The sequence below is a fragment of the Olea europaea genome, chromosome 11 (genome assembly GCF_002742605.1).
Source record: "Olea europaea var. sylvestris chromosome 11, O_europaea_v1, whole genome shotgun sequence".
In the NCBI taxonomy this organism is placed as follows: Eukaryota; Viridiplantae; Streptophyta; class Magnoliopsida; order Lamiales; family Oleaceae; genus Olea; species Olea europaea.
Window position 1 is genome coordinate 27091473 of NC_036247.1, and position 13985 is coordinate 27105457.

A 13985-nucleotide genomic window follows, 5' to 3' on the forward strand; every position below is an offset into this window, starting at 1 on the left:
TTTTGCTATTATAATAGATATTTTGGAAACGTCTGTTGATGAAAATCGTGTTATTGTTAACTTTGACATTGCGTCCGAAAGCGAAAATGAGTCACATAGAGCGTTCATTCGTCAACGACGAGTTCAAAAAGAGAAAGAGGGGCGAAAAAGACTTACAAATAATTGCAATGATTATCATAAAAGGAGAAGTGGTCCTATGTTATCTGAAAAGAATGATTTTATCGATCGCCACTTAGATGAATCTATAATGCATCAACATCCTTACGCTTCAACTTTAGATCAAGAAATGCGTAATATTGTTAGTTTTGAATTAGGAGAAACTTTCAAAGAATTGAACATACCATCTATTGCATATGTATTACCAACATTTAGCTACTGTAAACATTATAATGCACACAAATTTTATAGAAAAAGTAAGGGTTTATTTTGTTCTGATGGAAAAGTTAAACTCTTCATATGTGACTCACCGGTTGAATTATATAATTTATTTACTTATAAATAATTATATTGTACGGAATTTAAAAAAAAATTGTAAGGGGATATAATAATCATTTTGCTTTCACTTCAATTGGTGTGAAGTACGATAAGGAACTTTTTAAAACGTATAAAGGTATTTATATATTTAGAATTCAAGGACAAGCACATCATTATGTAAGTGACCTTATGCCCAAAAATAATACACCTTCTTATATGCAATTATATTTTTACGATGCAGAAAATGAAGTTCAAAATCGATGAACATTTCATCAAACTTTGTTGAATCTACTTTAATTGCTTTAATTGAAATCTTAAAAACAAATCCATATAGTAAATTTTTTAGGTCGTTAAGTGGTGTCACTAACTTGCGTGATCATTAAATACAAAATACGATGTGATCCAGGACTTGATCAAAGAGTTTTCAATACTCTTACAACATCTCAAGTAACTGCTATATGGGTCGAAGATAATGAAAATACTAATGTTCATACTCGTGACATTTCTATATACGACCATTCTGACGATTCACACAAAGTTCATTACTATTATGGGTGTTATGACCCATTGCAATATCCGTTACTGATTCCGTATGGAGAATCTGGTTAGCATGAAGGCATTGAGAGATGCAGGAGTATATACTTTCAACCTCAACATATGTTGACATCTGATGTTATTCTTAACACAACTACTTCTGCAATTGAAATTATCGAAAAAGAGAATGAAGGTCTGCAAATATATCTTCTATTAGAGTTCTCTATATTTTTTTAGTATCTTATCTAATCAATAAATGTTGAATTTGGTTTGTATTTGGGTTCTGTAGTGCTCAGTGAAGCGAAGAAACGTACTCAGGTATCTTGTCGAGAATACTATTCATATAAATTACAAATTAGGCCTTCTGGTAAGTTTGTATTACTTCACGCTGGTAGATTATTTCAACAATATGTTGTAGATATGTACGTTAAGATTGAAACTGCCAGGTTAGACTATTTTCGTAATAATCAGAAATAAATTCATGCTGAACTTTACCAAGGTATTGTAGATAGTGTAAAAAATGAGGAAACTAGAGTATGTAAGGTTGGAAGAAAATTTGTTTTACCACAATCTTTTACATGTGGGCCTCGTGATATGCTAAGAAGATATATGGATGGAATGATCATTGTACAACGTTATGGAAAATCAGATATATTTTTAACTATAACATGTAATCCAAATTGGCCAGAGATTAAGCAAGAACTAAAGACTAATGACGAAGTTCAAAATCGACCTGATTTAATTGTACGTATACTTAGAGCATAATTAGAAGAATTGAAATATGATTTATATAAAGCAAGTATTTTAGGGCATGTTATTACACATATATATGTGGTTGAATTTCAAAAAAGAGGACTTCCTCATGCTCATATGTTGTTAATATTTAACTCTGGAAAGAAAATCACTTGTGCTGAAGAAGTTGATAGAATTGTGTCATGTGAAATTCCTGACAAAACAAAATACCCTCATCTTCATTCTGTTATTATTAGACACAAAATGCATGATCCTTGTGGAAACTTGAATCCGAAAAATACATGCATGGAGGGAAATAAAGGTTGTAAAAATAAATACCCGAGAGATTTTTGTAATGTTACTGTATTTGGTCAGGATTCATATTCGTTGTATAAGCGTCGTGATACTAATATTTTTATTCGAGTTAGAGGCAAAATGTTAGACAATCGATGGGTTGTACCATACAATCCTTGTTTAAGTGCAAAATTTGACTGTCATATTAATGTCGAAGTATGTTCTTCTATCAAAACTGTCAAATATTTGTACAAATATATTTACAAAGGACATGATCATATCAATTTTTCAGTTCACACGAATGAAATAGATGAAAATTCTGCTTATCAATCTGTTAGATGGATATCTCCACCAGAAAATATGTGGAAGGTTTTCTTGTTCAATCTATCAGAAATTTGTTCGACAATCTATTCTTTACAGTTTCATATCGAAAATCATCAGCAAGTAGTGTACGACAATGAAGATAATTTATATACTGTTGTTCAAAATGAAAATACAAGAAAAACAATGCTAACGGATTTTTTTCGAATGAATGAAGAAAATGAGTTAGCGCGTACACTTTTGTACCGAGATTTTCCAACACATTTCGTTTGAAATACGAACAAAAAAGTTTGGACTCGCAGAAAGAAACGGGTTGTTATAGAACGAATTGTTACAGTAAATCCATCTGAAGGAAAACGATATTATCTTCATGTTCTTATGAATCATATTCGAGCTCCAACATCATTTCAAGATTTACGAACTTTAATTGGGATTACTGTTGTCACATATCGAGAAGCAGCACTTCCACATGATTTATTGAGTGGAGATAACCATTATGAAGAATGTCTATCCGAATCTATTATTTATGAAATGTCTATTTGTTTAAGACATTTTTTGCTACTCTTCTTGTGCTCTGCAACTCTAATGATCCAAAGTTATTGTGGAATAATTTCAAATCTTATATAATTGATGATTATGTACATAGAAATATACCTTCACATGTTGCTGAACTATGGGCTCTAGAGGATATTAACTGTATTTTAGAATCGTTAGGCAAAAACATAAACGACTATAAAATTGTACCATTCAATGTAGATATAAATGAGAATGATAGATTAAGAAGAATGGCTGAAAATGAAACAACAAATTTGAATCTTGAACGAGACCACGTTTGTGCATCAAGCTTAAATGACAAACAACAATTTGCATATGATACAATTATGGAAAAAATAACATCGGGATCAAGTGCTACTTTTTTCATTGATGGTCCAAGCGGGACAGGTAAAAAATTTTTATATAAAGCATTACTAACTGCTGTAAGGTTTCAAAATTCTATTATTTTGGCAACTGCATCTTCTGGGGTATCAGCATCTCTTTTACTTGGAGGTCAAACTGCTCATTCAAGGTTTAAAATTCTTTTAGAAATAATTGGTGGATTAAGTGTTCAGTTAGTAAGCAATCAGCTTTAGGAATTTTGTTAAAAATGTGTAAGTTAATAATCTGGGATGAAGCACCTATGGTAAATCGGTGTGCTGTTGAAACTGTGGATAAAATGCTAAGAAATATTAATGATTGCGACTTGTCTTTCGGTGGTAAAGTTATAGTTCTTGGAGGGGATTTTCAACACGTTCTACCACTAGTACCAAGAGGAAAAAAAAGATATAATGAAAGTTAGGTTAGTTTTCTCATACCTATGGCCCCTATTCGTACATCTGCCATTAGTTGAAAATATGAGGGCAAAGTTTGATCCTACCTTCTGTGATTACTTGTTAAAAATTGGAAACGGGACAGAGCAACATCATACTTGTAATTGCATTCAGCTTCCAAATGATATTATCGTATCATTCGAAAACGAAATAAAATCTTTAAAAACTTTGATCTATTACGTTTTTCCAAATATAAAAGCATATGCTGACAATTTACATACGATGGCAAATCGAGTTATTCTTATGCCTATAAATGAATGTGTTAATCATATTAACAAAATTTTATTGGAATAGATTCCTGGTAAATTTTGTACGTACTATAACTTTGATGAAACAATCGATAAATCAGAACAGAGTTTTGAAGAAGATTTCTTGAATAGTTTGACTTCAAATGGTATTCTGCCTCATGAATTGAACCTTAAAATAAATTGTCCTGTCATGTTATTGCGAAATATCAATTATTCTAAAGGTTTATGCAATGGAACACGACTTACTTGTCGAAAATTTGAGAAAAATGTAATTCTTGCTGAAATTACATCCGGTGAATATTGTGGAAAGTATGTTTTTTTACCAAGAAGCCCTTTTATTCCACTTCAAAGTGATCAAACTTCAATTCCATTTAAAAGAACTCAATTTCCGATTAGGCCATGCTTTGCAATGACAATAAACAAAGCTCAAGGACAAACACTTGATTTCGTTGGTTTATATCTTCCGGAGCCATTTTTTGTCATGGTCAGTTGTACGTAGCATTATCAAGAGCTAAAAGCAAGCAAATCTTTAAAGGTTCTGCTTAACTCATTAATTGCTGAAACTTCACACATCACATGTACTAAAAACGTAGTGTATAAGGAAATTCTTTCATTCATAAATCAATAAAAGATATCATTGAAGCAATGTAAGTATCTTATACTTTTAATAATACTTGTACACTTAATTCTTAATAATGCTCTAAAAGTTATAATCGATTTTTTTCTTCTACATTTTCTATGAAGCTATTACTGCTGATGCACAAATTCGTTGAGCACAAGGACGGAGAAAGCTTCAATGGAGTACAGGCTTCTGTATAGTACTATATATATGTTCAAAGAAAGTGACCTTATAATTGTGAGCACTTCTATTTGTGCATCATAAGAAAAAATATGCTTTTGTTTTGTTTTTCTTGTACTTGTTTTCTATTGTAAGACTTAAGAATATAAAAAATTTCATTGCAGGGAATGAATGAATATGACAATGCAAAACAAACCAAAACAAATAAATGATAGTTTCGATCAAGGTATGTGTATGTGTTAACTACGATAAAATGTATACTACTTCTGTACGGTTACACTAAAATTAGCTATTACAATATACTTGAAATCTAATGTATAGGTGCAGTTGTCTAACTCACTATTATTTGTATTTTTATATTGTAGGTGATCAAGCTAAATAAGCGAGGCCATTCAACTAATTGGAAAAATTGTATGTATACTTCTTTCGAACGAAACTAATGTAAATAGTCTTGCTTATTTCCTACTAATTATATATTCTTTAACTACTTTCTGTAATCCTTTTTAAATGAATAATTTGGCTTTATGGATAAATTTTTTATTTCATTAAATTGTGGTATGCATTAAGCTACTTACATATTTCACAACTGAAGCAGACAAGTAATTAATAAACTTTTAATTTATAGTTGAATTTCCCTCTTTTTCCTTTTCAGATTCAGATTTGCTTTTGTATGCTAAGTTGTAATCTTTCATCTGGTTTCAATTGTAGATAGTTCCAACTGAGCATTATATCAACGACTCCTGTCCTCTTGAAGATGAAAAAGGTAGGTACTAATATAATTATGTAATTTTGAAATCTTTAATTATTTAATCGTTTCCCATTCAATTTCGATATCTTATAGCTGAAAACACTTTTTACTTTTATTTTTATAATAGCCATTATAGATTTGCAGCGTCGATATATTAGATAGGCATACATTTAGAGAATTTTTTATTATAATAATTAACTTAAGGTTACTAAAATAAATATATCAAACACTTATATAGACCACCTAGATCAAAAGTAAGTAAAGTATCCTCCTTCTTCCTTTTGTATTTTTCTTTTATACATTTCATTTAGACTAATCATCTGTTTTAGGAACAGTACATGTGACGTACAACTCTCATTAGAAGTTTTGAGTTTGCTACTGAAGCTAAATGATGGTCAGATGTTCTGTAAAAAAATCATGTAAGTAGCTCTTTTATTTCTTTTTTGGTATTTTAGAATTTTAGAAATTATAGTCATGTCATTAGTGACTTGATGGTTATTAAAATGTAAATGAACTTTTAGTTGGTGTTTTTTAGTTCCATATGACATAGTATTCAATATTTTTGAACACACTAATCTTTTACTGAAAGATTTTTGGTACTGTTTAGTTTGAAATGAATCCTTTGTGGACATATTTCTATAGTATTATTTCGTAGAGGCACACGATCTTTAAACACAGTACAGGCCTAAGCCTGAAGTTGAGAGAAAATTTTAAAACGGAGTATTTTATCTAACGAGGACATGTTAATAGTAATATCAATTTTGTAACAGTTTTAAGTACTGTAGAACATCTATTCAATAATTAGGTTATAGATAATTTCTAAAATTTCATTATTAGTGTTGTTTGGTTATAAGTTTTTCTCCATTGTCTTGCAGGTAAATCTTCAAAAAATGATTCATAAAGCATCTCTATTTTAATGCAAGATATGTTATTATATCGAAATTTTTTGCAAAGAAAATTCTCATTCGATTTCAACGAGCTAAATACAAACGATTTGATGAGCTATTTTCACCAGTACAAAATATTGTATTAAACTTTCAGAACAAAATTCTTTTTGATGGGAAAGAAATGATAGATACATGACATGGAATTTTCGAAATTTATATGTGGGTCATGAGGCCGTCCTTTAATATGTGAAATTTGAATAATTAATGGGAATAAAAATACCACATTCTGTCAATATGGGAATGTAACCATCCTACAAAACAAAAAATAGTTTGGATTTTCACAGCCATATGCTCATGCAAGGAGAAAAAAATAAACTCTTACATGTTGCTGAAATTTAAAATTTATAACATGTAAAATATTAGTTTTTTGTTATTTCTTTTCCGACAATTGAAAGAAAATTGTATTCTCATTGTTCTTTTTCGTTATATAATTATCTTATAAAATTTCTATCATTTTGTAAATACGCAGTGTTTGTTTACAAAAAATCTTTATTATAAATATAGTTCAGAGATAGTTTATTTCACTGTTGAATAAAATATATATATATATATATATATATATATAAGTGAATAATGATAACTGACAATAGTTATTTCCATATATTTGCTTTCTAACTAAATAGTAGTAATTGAATAACTTAATTAAGTAGTCAAAAGTAAAGTTCCAATGTTCTTGAATGATAACAATTATATTTTTACATATCCATTTACATAAAAATTTAAATTGCACTTTTCAAATGACATAAATAAAATTTTCAACCGCTTCATACATTCAATTATATTTAATTACAATTTACAAATATTGATATTTAAAAGTTTTATATTAATCAAATATAAAATATAAATAACTAAGAATAAAACAACTATCGTTCCTGTGTAAAAAAATTAACTAAGTTGACAATATTTTATTTCATTAATATAATTCTTAATTTAAAAAATTAGATATATTTTAATAGTGGAGTACGCATTTAGGCTCCATTCATTTCTAATTTATGTAAAAATGAGAATGAAAAATATAGATGTACTCTACACAAAAAATAGAAATGTTCTATTTATGTAAAAAATGAGAATGAAAAATATAGTTATTATGAACCCTACACAAGAAATAGAAATTTAAATATAGTGGCTTGATGTATTAATTTAATAAGGAAAGAATGAAATACAATAAATGCTTAATTGCAGATATTTTGTATTAAATGAATATACAAGTACAATTATAACTTCCCTCCTCTATTAAACGATGAATAGATAAATATAATTATAATTCATCTTTTATTGAATGATGAATAGACAAGTATAATCATAACTTACGTGACTATCATAACTTATCTGGACTTATCTTCCTAGTATGGATATTTTTCAACTTACACATAGCTACAATTATTTTTAAATTTATCTTTCTAATAATATAATTAACCTTATATAGTCACACACTCACACTACTACTTTTACTTTTATTTATATGTCTTCTGTGCCCAAATTGTATATTAAAAAATTCAAAATATCCCTAAAATATCTTTCTATCCTGAAGTTCTGGATATTCTATAAATATCATATATACTTGAAGTTCATGTATGCATTTTATTTCTATATCTATCAACTCTTTAAAAGATACTTTTCCTGTTTATCACAGGTATTTTGTCCATTTCTCGAAAAAAATTGTTTATTCGTTTTGATAACTATTTTTAGTCTAACTTCTTTTTCTTCTTCTTGCTATTAACAGATATCAAAGATGGCTGGATTGTATAAATTTATTCAACAAATTGTAATTTCAGAGGTTAATTGGTCTGCAAAAGTGGTCATTATAGGGAAGCAATCACCTAAGACTGCTCGTAATTCGACTACTAGATATCGGAATATTGTCTTCATAGATTTAGAGGTACATAAATAGTAATATTTTTCATCATTTCAAACTTTTATTATGCCTGTATATTTTATAAACACTTCTAACTTCACTGATGTTAAACAGGGTAATCAAGTTACAGTAACACTGTACGACGCAAATATTACTGCACTTAATGACCAGTTGGAATTGGGAAAGACATATATCGTCTCCAATGCAACAATGAAAGATAACAAAAGTCAGTTTAAAAACTCAGCTGATGAAAAAATTTGAACGATCACTGGAAGAACAAAAATTGAAGAATTACACGAGAATAACTTGAATTTATCTTCTCACAGTATCAACTTACTCCATTTGATGAATTAGAACAACACATGATACAAATATCAACATTAGTAAGATTTGTACTGCATGGATTAATTATCACGAATTCTACAACCTTCTACATTTTTCTTATGACTCTGTTAAAACTAAATATATACGACATACATAAAATAATTTTTTTTTTAGATGTTATAGGTGTAGCTGTGGACATTAGACATAAACGAATTATCCAAACTCATTTTGGTATACAAGATACTCTCCAGGATGTTATATTGATAAACAAACAGTGCCAGACAGTGATGTTAACCTTATGGGATAGTTTTATTGAACGAGAATGTATTACAATTCTGGAAATTTTTTTGAAAAGACCTGTTATATGAGCTACTAATCTGAAGGTGTCTTCATTCAATGGTATGTATGTATTGATTTATAACGTTTACATAATTACAATTATACGTAAAATTATTATTTTGTTCGTTTTGCAGGCATTACCCTTTTAACCAAAAGTCAATAGCACCTTTTTTTATCAATTCTAATCTATTAGCTGTCGTAGACTATAGAAATTGATACTCAAAATAATAACTATCTTTTCTTTAATGAATAAAAAAATTAATGAAGCAATTATTTTTATGACTATTTTTATATTTATTTCCTATAGGACGAAGGCTAACAAAGAAAAGCTTGATAGCCTTGAAAATAAGTCATTTGTTGTTGTAAACCGGCCGAAGTTATCACCTCCAATTGACGACAAATTCACACTAATTGAAGATTTACTTGGACTCTATCTCATGGTATTTTAATTTCATTCAGCATATGAGTAACATAAATACATATTTTTTTCATATTCTGTATTAAAACATTACCAAACGCCATTGTCTCCTCTTACTATTTTAATCTAATTATAAAATTATTTCCTTTTTTTTTTTGTAGAAAAAAATTTACTGGGTTAAAGAACACTGGAAAATCATTCCCAAAAATAAAAAAATTTTGGTATATGACCTGCAACAACTGCAAGAAAACATCTAATGTAGACTTCGGAGAAGTTTATAAAAGTTGATTTTGCAAATGCGAACATGCAAAAACTATTCCAAGGTAGTTTATAATATTAAAGATATTAAATTTTTACATAATGTTAATGCTTTATTGAAAAGCTACATAATAGATGTTGTGATTTACAAAAAATTCGTTTGCAGAGTAAATGTTTTCGTTCACCTCGAAGACAAATCTGGATGGTTGGATGCAAGTATTATTGGGGATGCGGCAGAAACATTACTAGAAACTACTGACAATAATATAATGAACCATTTCGAAAGGGTAAAATTAAAATTCTAGCATTGTTTCAAATTATTTGCTTCAGTACTTTAACATTTAGTATTCTAAAAGATTAATTCTATTATAGGAACCACATGCAGAAATGGACAGTATAATGAAAATGGAAAGTCAAAATGAAGCACAATTTTATCTGAAAGTCACATAGAAACACTAAAACTCTCCAGAATACCACTTTGAAATCACTTTGCATTGAACTCTTTAACAACAATGACTGCGAACAATCATTTTGCTACAACAAATGAAACAAATGTTTCAACTATCACAGCAGATGAAAGCAATCCGGCTGAACTGCAGGAAAGTTTAGACAAAAAAAAAAACACAAAAGGCAAAGAGTAGACATGTATTGCTGAAATCTCCCCAACTACAACAAATGTAAAAATGTCTCTTTTTCAAATAGCAGACGAAGTTATTCAACCAGCTTCAGAAGCGAAAAAGAAGCATCTTCACAAAACCTATAAAATGAACGACGAATCAACTCTAGAAACTTGAAAATCACTGTATTACTTTTGTACTTTTGTATCGGTTGACAGTAATAGTGTAAACAAAAGTAATGTCATCTGCTTTTGAAGTGCAATACTAAATAATAGGTTCCCAACAAAAAATTACTGTCAACTAAAAATAGTTTGCTCTTTTGAAATGAAGTAAGTTGCTTGCACTCTTTTTGTTCAGTGTAAATATTGTAATTTACCATCTTGTGTTAATATATAACAATCTTTGTATTTTTATTTTGTTAAAATCACTTCAACAACTTATTAAATTTTGCAACTTCTTTGTATTTGAAGACCACACAGATGCTTATCAGTTTTGTTTATCAATTTTTTATTCAATCACTAAATTTATGAAACATTAAATAACCAACAAATATTCAACTATTAAATCGTAATCGACCACATTTTGCTAATCTATAATATTTTTGCATTTTTGTCAAACAACACTTCAACAATTTATTCAATTTTGCAGTTCGTGTTTAAAAATTACACAGATATTTTATAAATTTTCCTTAAGATTTTTTTATTCGATAACTAAATTTATACAACATTATAAATACGTTAAGAATACTTAATTCTAATGCATAAGTATAATATTAACTAAACTAATTAAAATAAATTATGTTTAAATTAAATTTACATTTACATATATTACATTTTTCGTGTGACAGTAAAAAATTCGAGTTAAAACCTAGACATGTTAACTATAATTTTATTTAGACGTGTTCTTTCGTTTAACATTAAAAAATAATCAAATATATAGCAACTCCGCGCTGCGGGAGTGCTTTCCAGGGACACTCCGCACTGCCCGAAGTGTCTCAAACAACAATCATTAAAAAAAAAAATTAATTAAATTTTTACAACATTAAATACATTAAGAACCCTTAATTCTTAGTACAATATTAATTATATAAATTCAAAAAAACTATATTAAAATTAAATTTGCATTTACACGTTCGAAACACTCGGTGCTACCCGAAGTGCTTCAGACAACAATACATAAAAAAAATTGATTAAATTTTTACAACATTAAATATATTAAGAACACTTAATTCCAAGTACAATATTAATTATATCAAATTGAAATAAAACTATATTAAAATTAAATTTGCATTTACACGTTCCAACTACCAACATTTACTCACCAACATCTATAAAGTATAAAAACTATCTACCCACATTTAACCATTTAACTATTCTCTTTTTGGCAAACACATTAAATACATTAAGACCACGTAATTGCAACGCATAAATACAATATAATTTAAATTAATTAAAATGAACTGTATTAAAATTAAATTTACATTTACATTACATTTGTCTCTAACGCCTATAGACCAACATTTATCTACAAACGTCTATCTATCAACATTCAAAAGTATATCAAAATATGTATCTACGTTCAAAGCAATATATAAAATTTATCTACCACATTCAACCAATAATTATTATTATTTTTTTCTATTAATCACATACAACCATACACATTTCAATTACTAACATTTACTCATCAATATTTATTCACTAATGTTCACCTACGAACATTAAAAACGCTATCTACCACATTTACTCATTCAATTATTTAATTATTCTTTTTTTGGCAACTACCACATACAACCACTTAAATACTGCAAATACCAACATTTACTTACCAAATATCTATATACTCACGTCTATCCCTAACGTTTAAAACAATATATAAAAACTATCTACCCACGTTCAACCATTTAAGTATTGTGTTTTTCACAAGCATTTCATTTCTAGATTTGTTAAGCGTCCAAAATTGAAGTTCGCCACCGTAGCAGCCGCATAATCAATAGCTGAAAAAGGTAATCTTTACAAAAATGTCTGATCTATCATATAAAAAATATGTACTTTAGCCAATATATTACATTGAAGAAATTATGCAACACCAAAAATGATTTTTATAGAATGCCCCTCAAATCTTTTCCAATTGAAACTTCACTAACAAAAAAATGCATCGCAAAAGCTATGAAACAAATGATAAGCCAACTTCGCAAACTTTAAAATCAGTGAATTAGTTTTGTACTTTTGAATTAGTTGACTGCTTTTGGAGTGCAATACTGAATAATAAATTTCCAAGCAAAAATATGTCAACTAAGAATATTTTGTTACTTTAGAAAGTTAGGAAGTTTCAATGTGTAATCTGTCATCTTGTGCGAACCATCTTTATATTTTTGTAAAATTACATTTTGCAGTTTCGACTACATAAATACTTCTTCACTCAATGACTGAATTTATAAAACATTAAATAGAAAACAAAATAAAATTTCAACCATTAAATACGTACTCTATTACTTTGTATAACAATTTATTCAATTTTACAAATTCTTTCTATCTTTATAAATTTTATTTACCAATTAGTAATATTTTATGCAATGACTAAATATATACAATTTTGAATACATTAAAAATACTTCGTTCCAATGCATAAATACTTAATTAAATGAATGGAAATAAACTATATTCAAATTCAATTTGCATTTACACATTCCAACTACTAACATTTACTCCTCCCACATTTGAACTACCAACATTTACTCACCTCACATTTCAACTACCAACATTTACTCACCAACATCTATCCTTCGTCCATTTACATAAATATTCGAACTACTACTGACCTTTATCCATTTTCTTTTTGACACGCATTTTACAAGCTTTCTGCCTAATCAAGCTTCATGCGTGATCGACTACAGCAAAAAGGTAACCTTCATGTAATAAAATAAATTTAAAATCTATTTATGAATACTATTATGTTAAAAAGTTATACAAATGATATTCAAATTTTTTGCAATTCAAGCTTAAGTCTGTAGTGTCGAGTTCTCCTATGATAGTTTAAGGTAGCACACTAAAATCATGTTTTACAGTACAACATGCCCATATTAATTTCCTTTTTTTTTTTTACCTTAAGAAGACGTAGAAGTGTAGCACTCCGCGATAAAACTGATCTTCGCATTTAAAAAATACTCTCCAACTATATTCTAAATAGGATCTCAGATACACTGATGATCTGAGTAAATGAGATTTAAACAAAATTTAACATTCCTTTTAAAAAAATTATTTTAATCCCTTTTGGATATAAAATTTAGGTTTTTCCAATCTATCACTTCAAAAAAATAAAAATTCAACAGAATTAATATGATGTATTTTCTGAGATCAACTAACACACCTAACGTGGAAAATTTCATTTGTCTATTAATACTAGAAAATCTTCTTGTTTAACTAACTAATTTTTTTACTTAACATAATCCTCAATTACATTATACCATTGTTTTTATTTGCATAATTAACACAATTATTAGAAAGCTTTTGACAAGCATACATATCTTCATTTTAATTTATTAAGATGATACATATTAATTAATGACAATTTTGTTTAAAAATGAAAATAATGAAATCAATCAAACTTCTCGTTTTTCTATATTTTATACATGTCTATGGTTGATAACTATCATTACTCATCATTATTGACTTATTCCAATTTCATAAATTCTTGTATAACATTTTCTT

General features: G+C 28.1%; 1 protein-coding gene across 1 annotated transcript; it reads left to right on the forward strand.

The window, feature by feature from the left end:
- Window positions 1-3499: 3499 nt before the first annotated feature.
- On the forward strand, window positions 3500-6418 carry LOC111404637. The gene is made up of 5 exons (XM_023033418.1): window positions 3500-3655; window positions 4017-4279; window positions 4751-4826; window positions 5478-5532; window positions 6393-6418. Exons 1-5 carry the CDS (start codon window positions 3500-3502, stop codon window positions 6416-6418), a joined length of 576 nt encoding a protein of 191 aa, XP_022889186.1.
- Window positions 6419-13985: the final 7567 nt, after the last annotated feature.

Excerpts from the sequence above, each read along its gene's own strand:
- LOC111404637 (XM_023033418.1), top strand. The coding sequence starts at position 3,500 with ATGTGTAAGTTAATAATCTGGGATGAAGCACCTATGGTAAATCGGTGT. Across the intron at positions 4,280-4,750 it reads TCCGGTGAATATTGTGGAAA|GACGGAGAAAGCTTCAATGG; the intron begins GTATGTTTTTTT and ends GTTGAGCACAAG. Across the intron at positions 4,827-5,477 it reads AAGAAAGTGACCTTATAATT|ATAGTTCCAACTGAGCATTA; the intron begins GTGAGCACTTCT and ends TTTCAATTGTAG.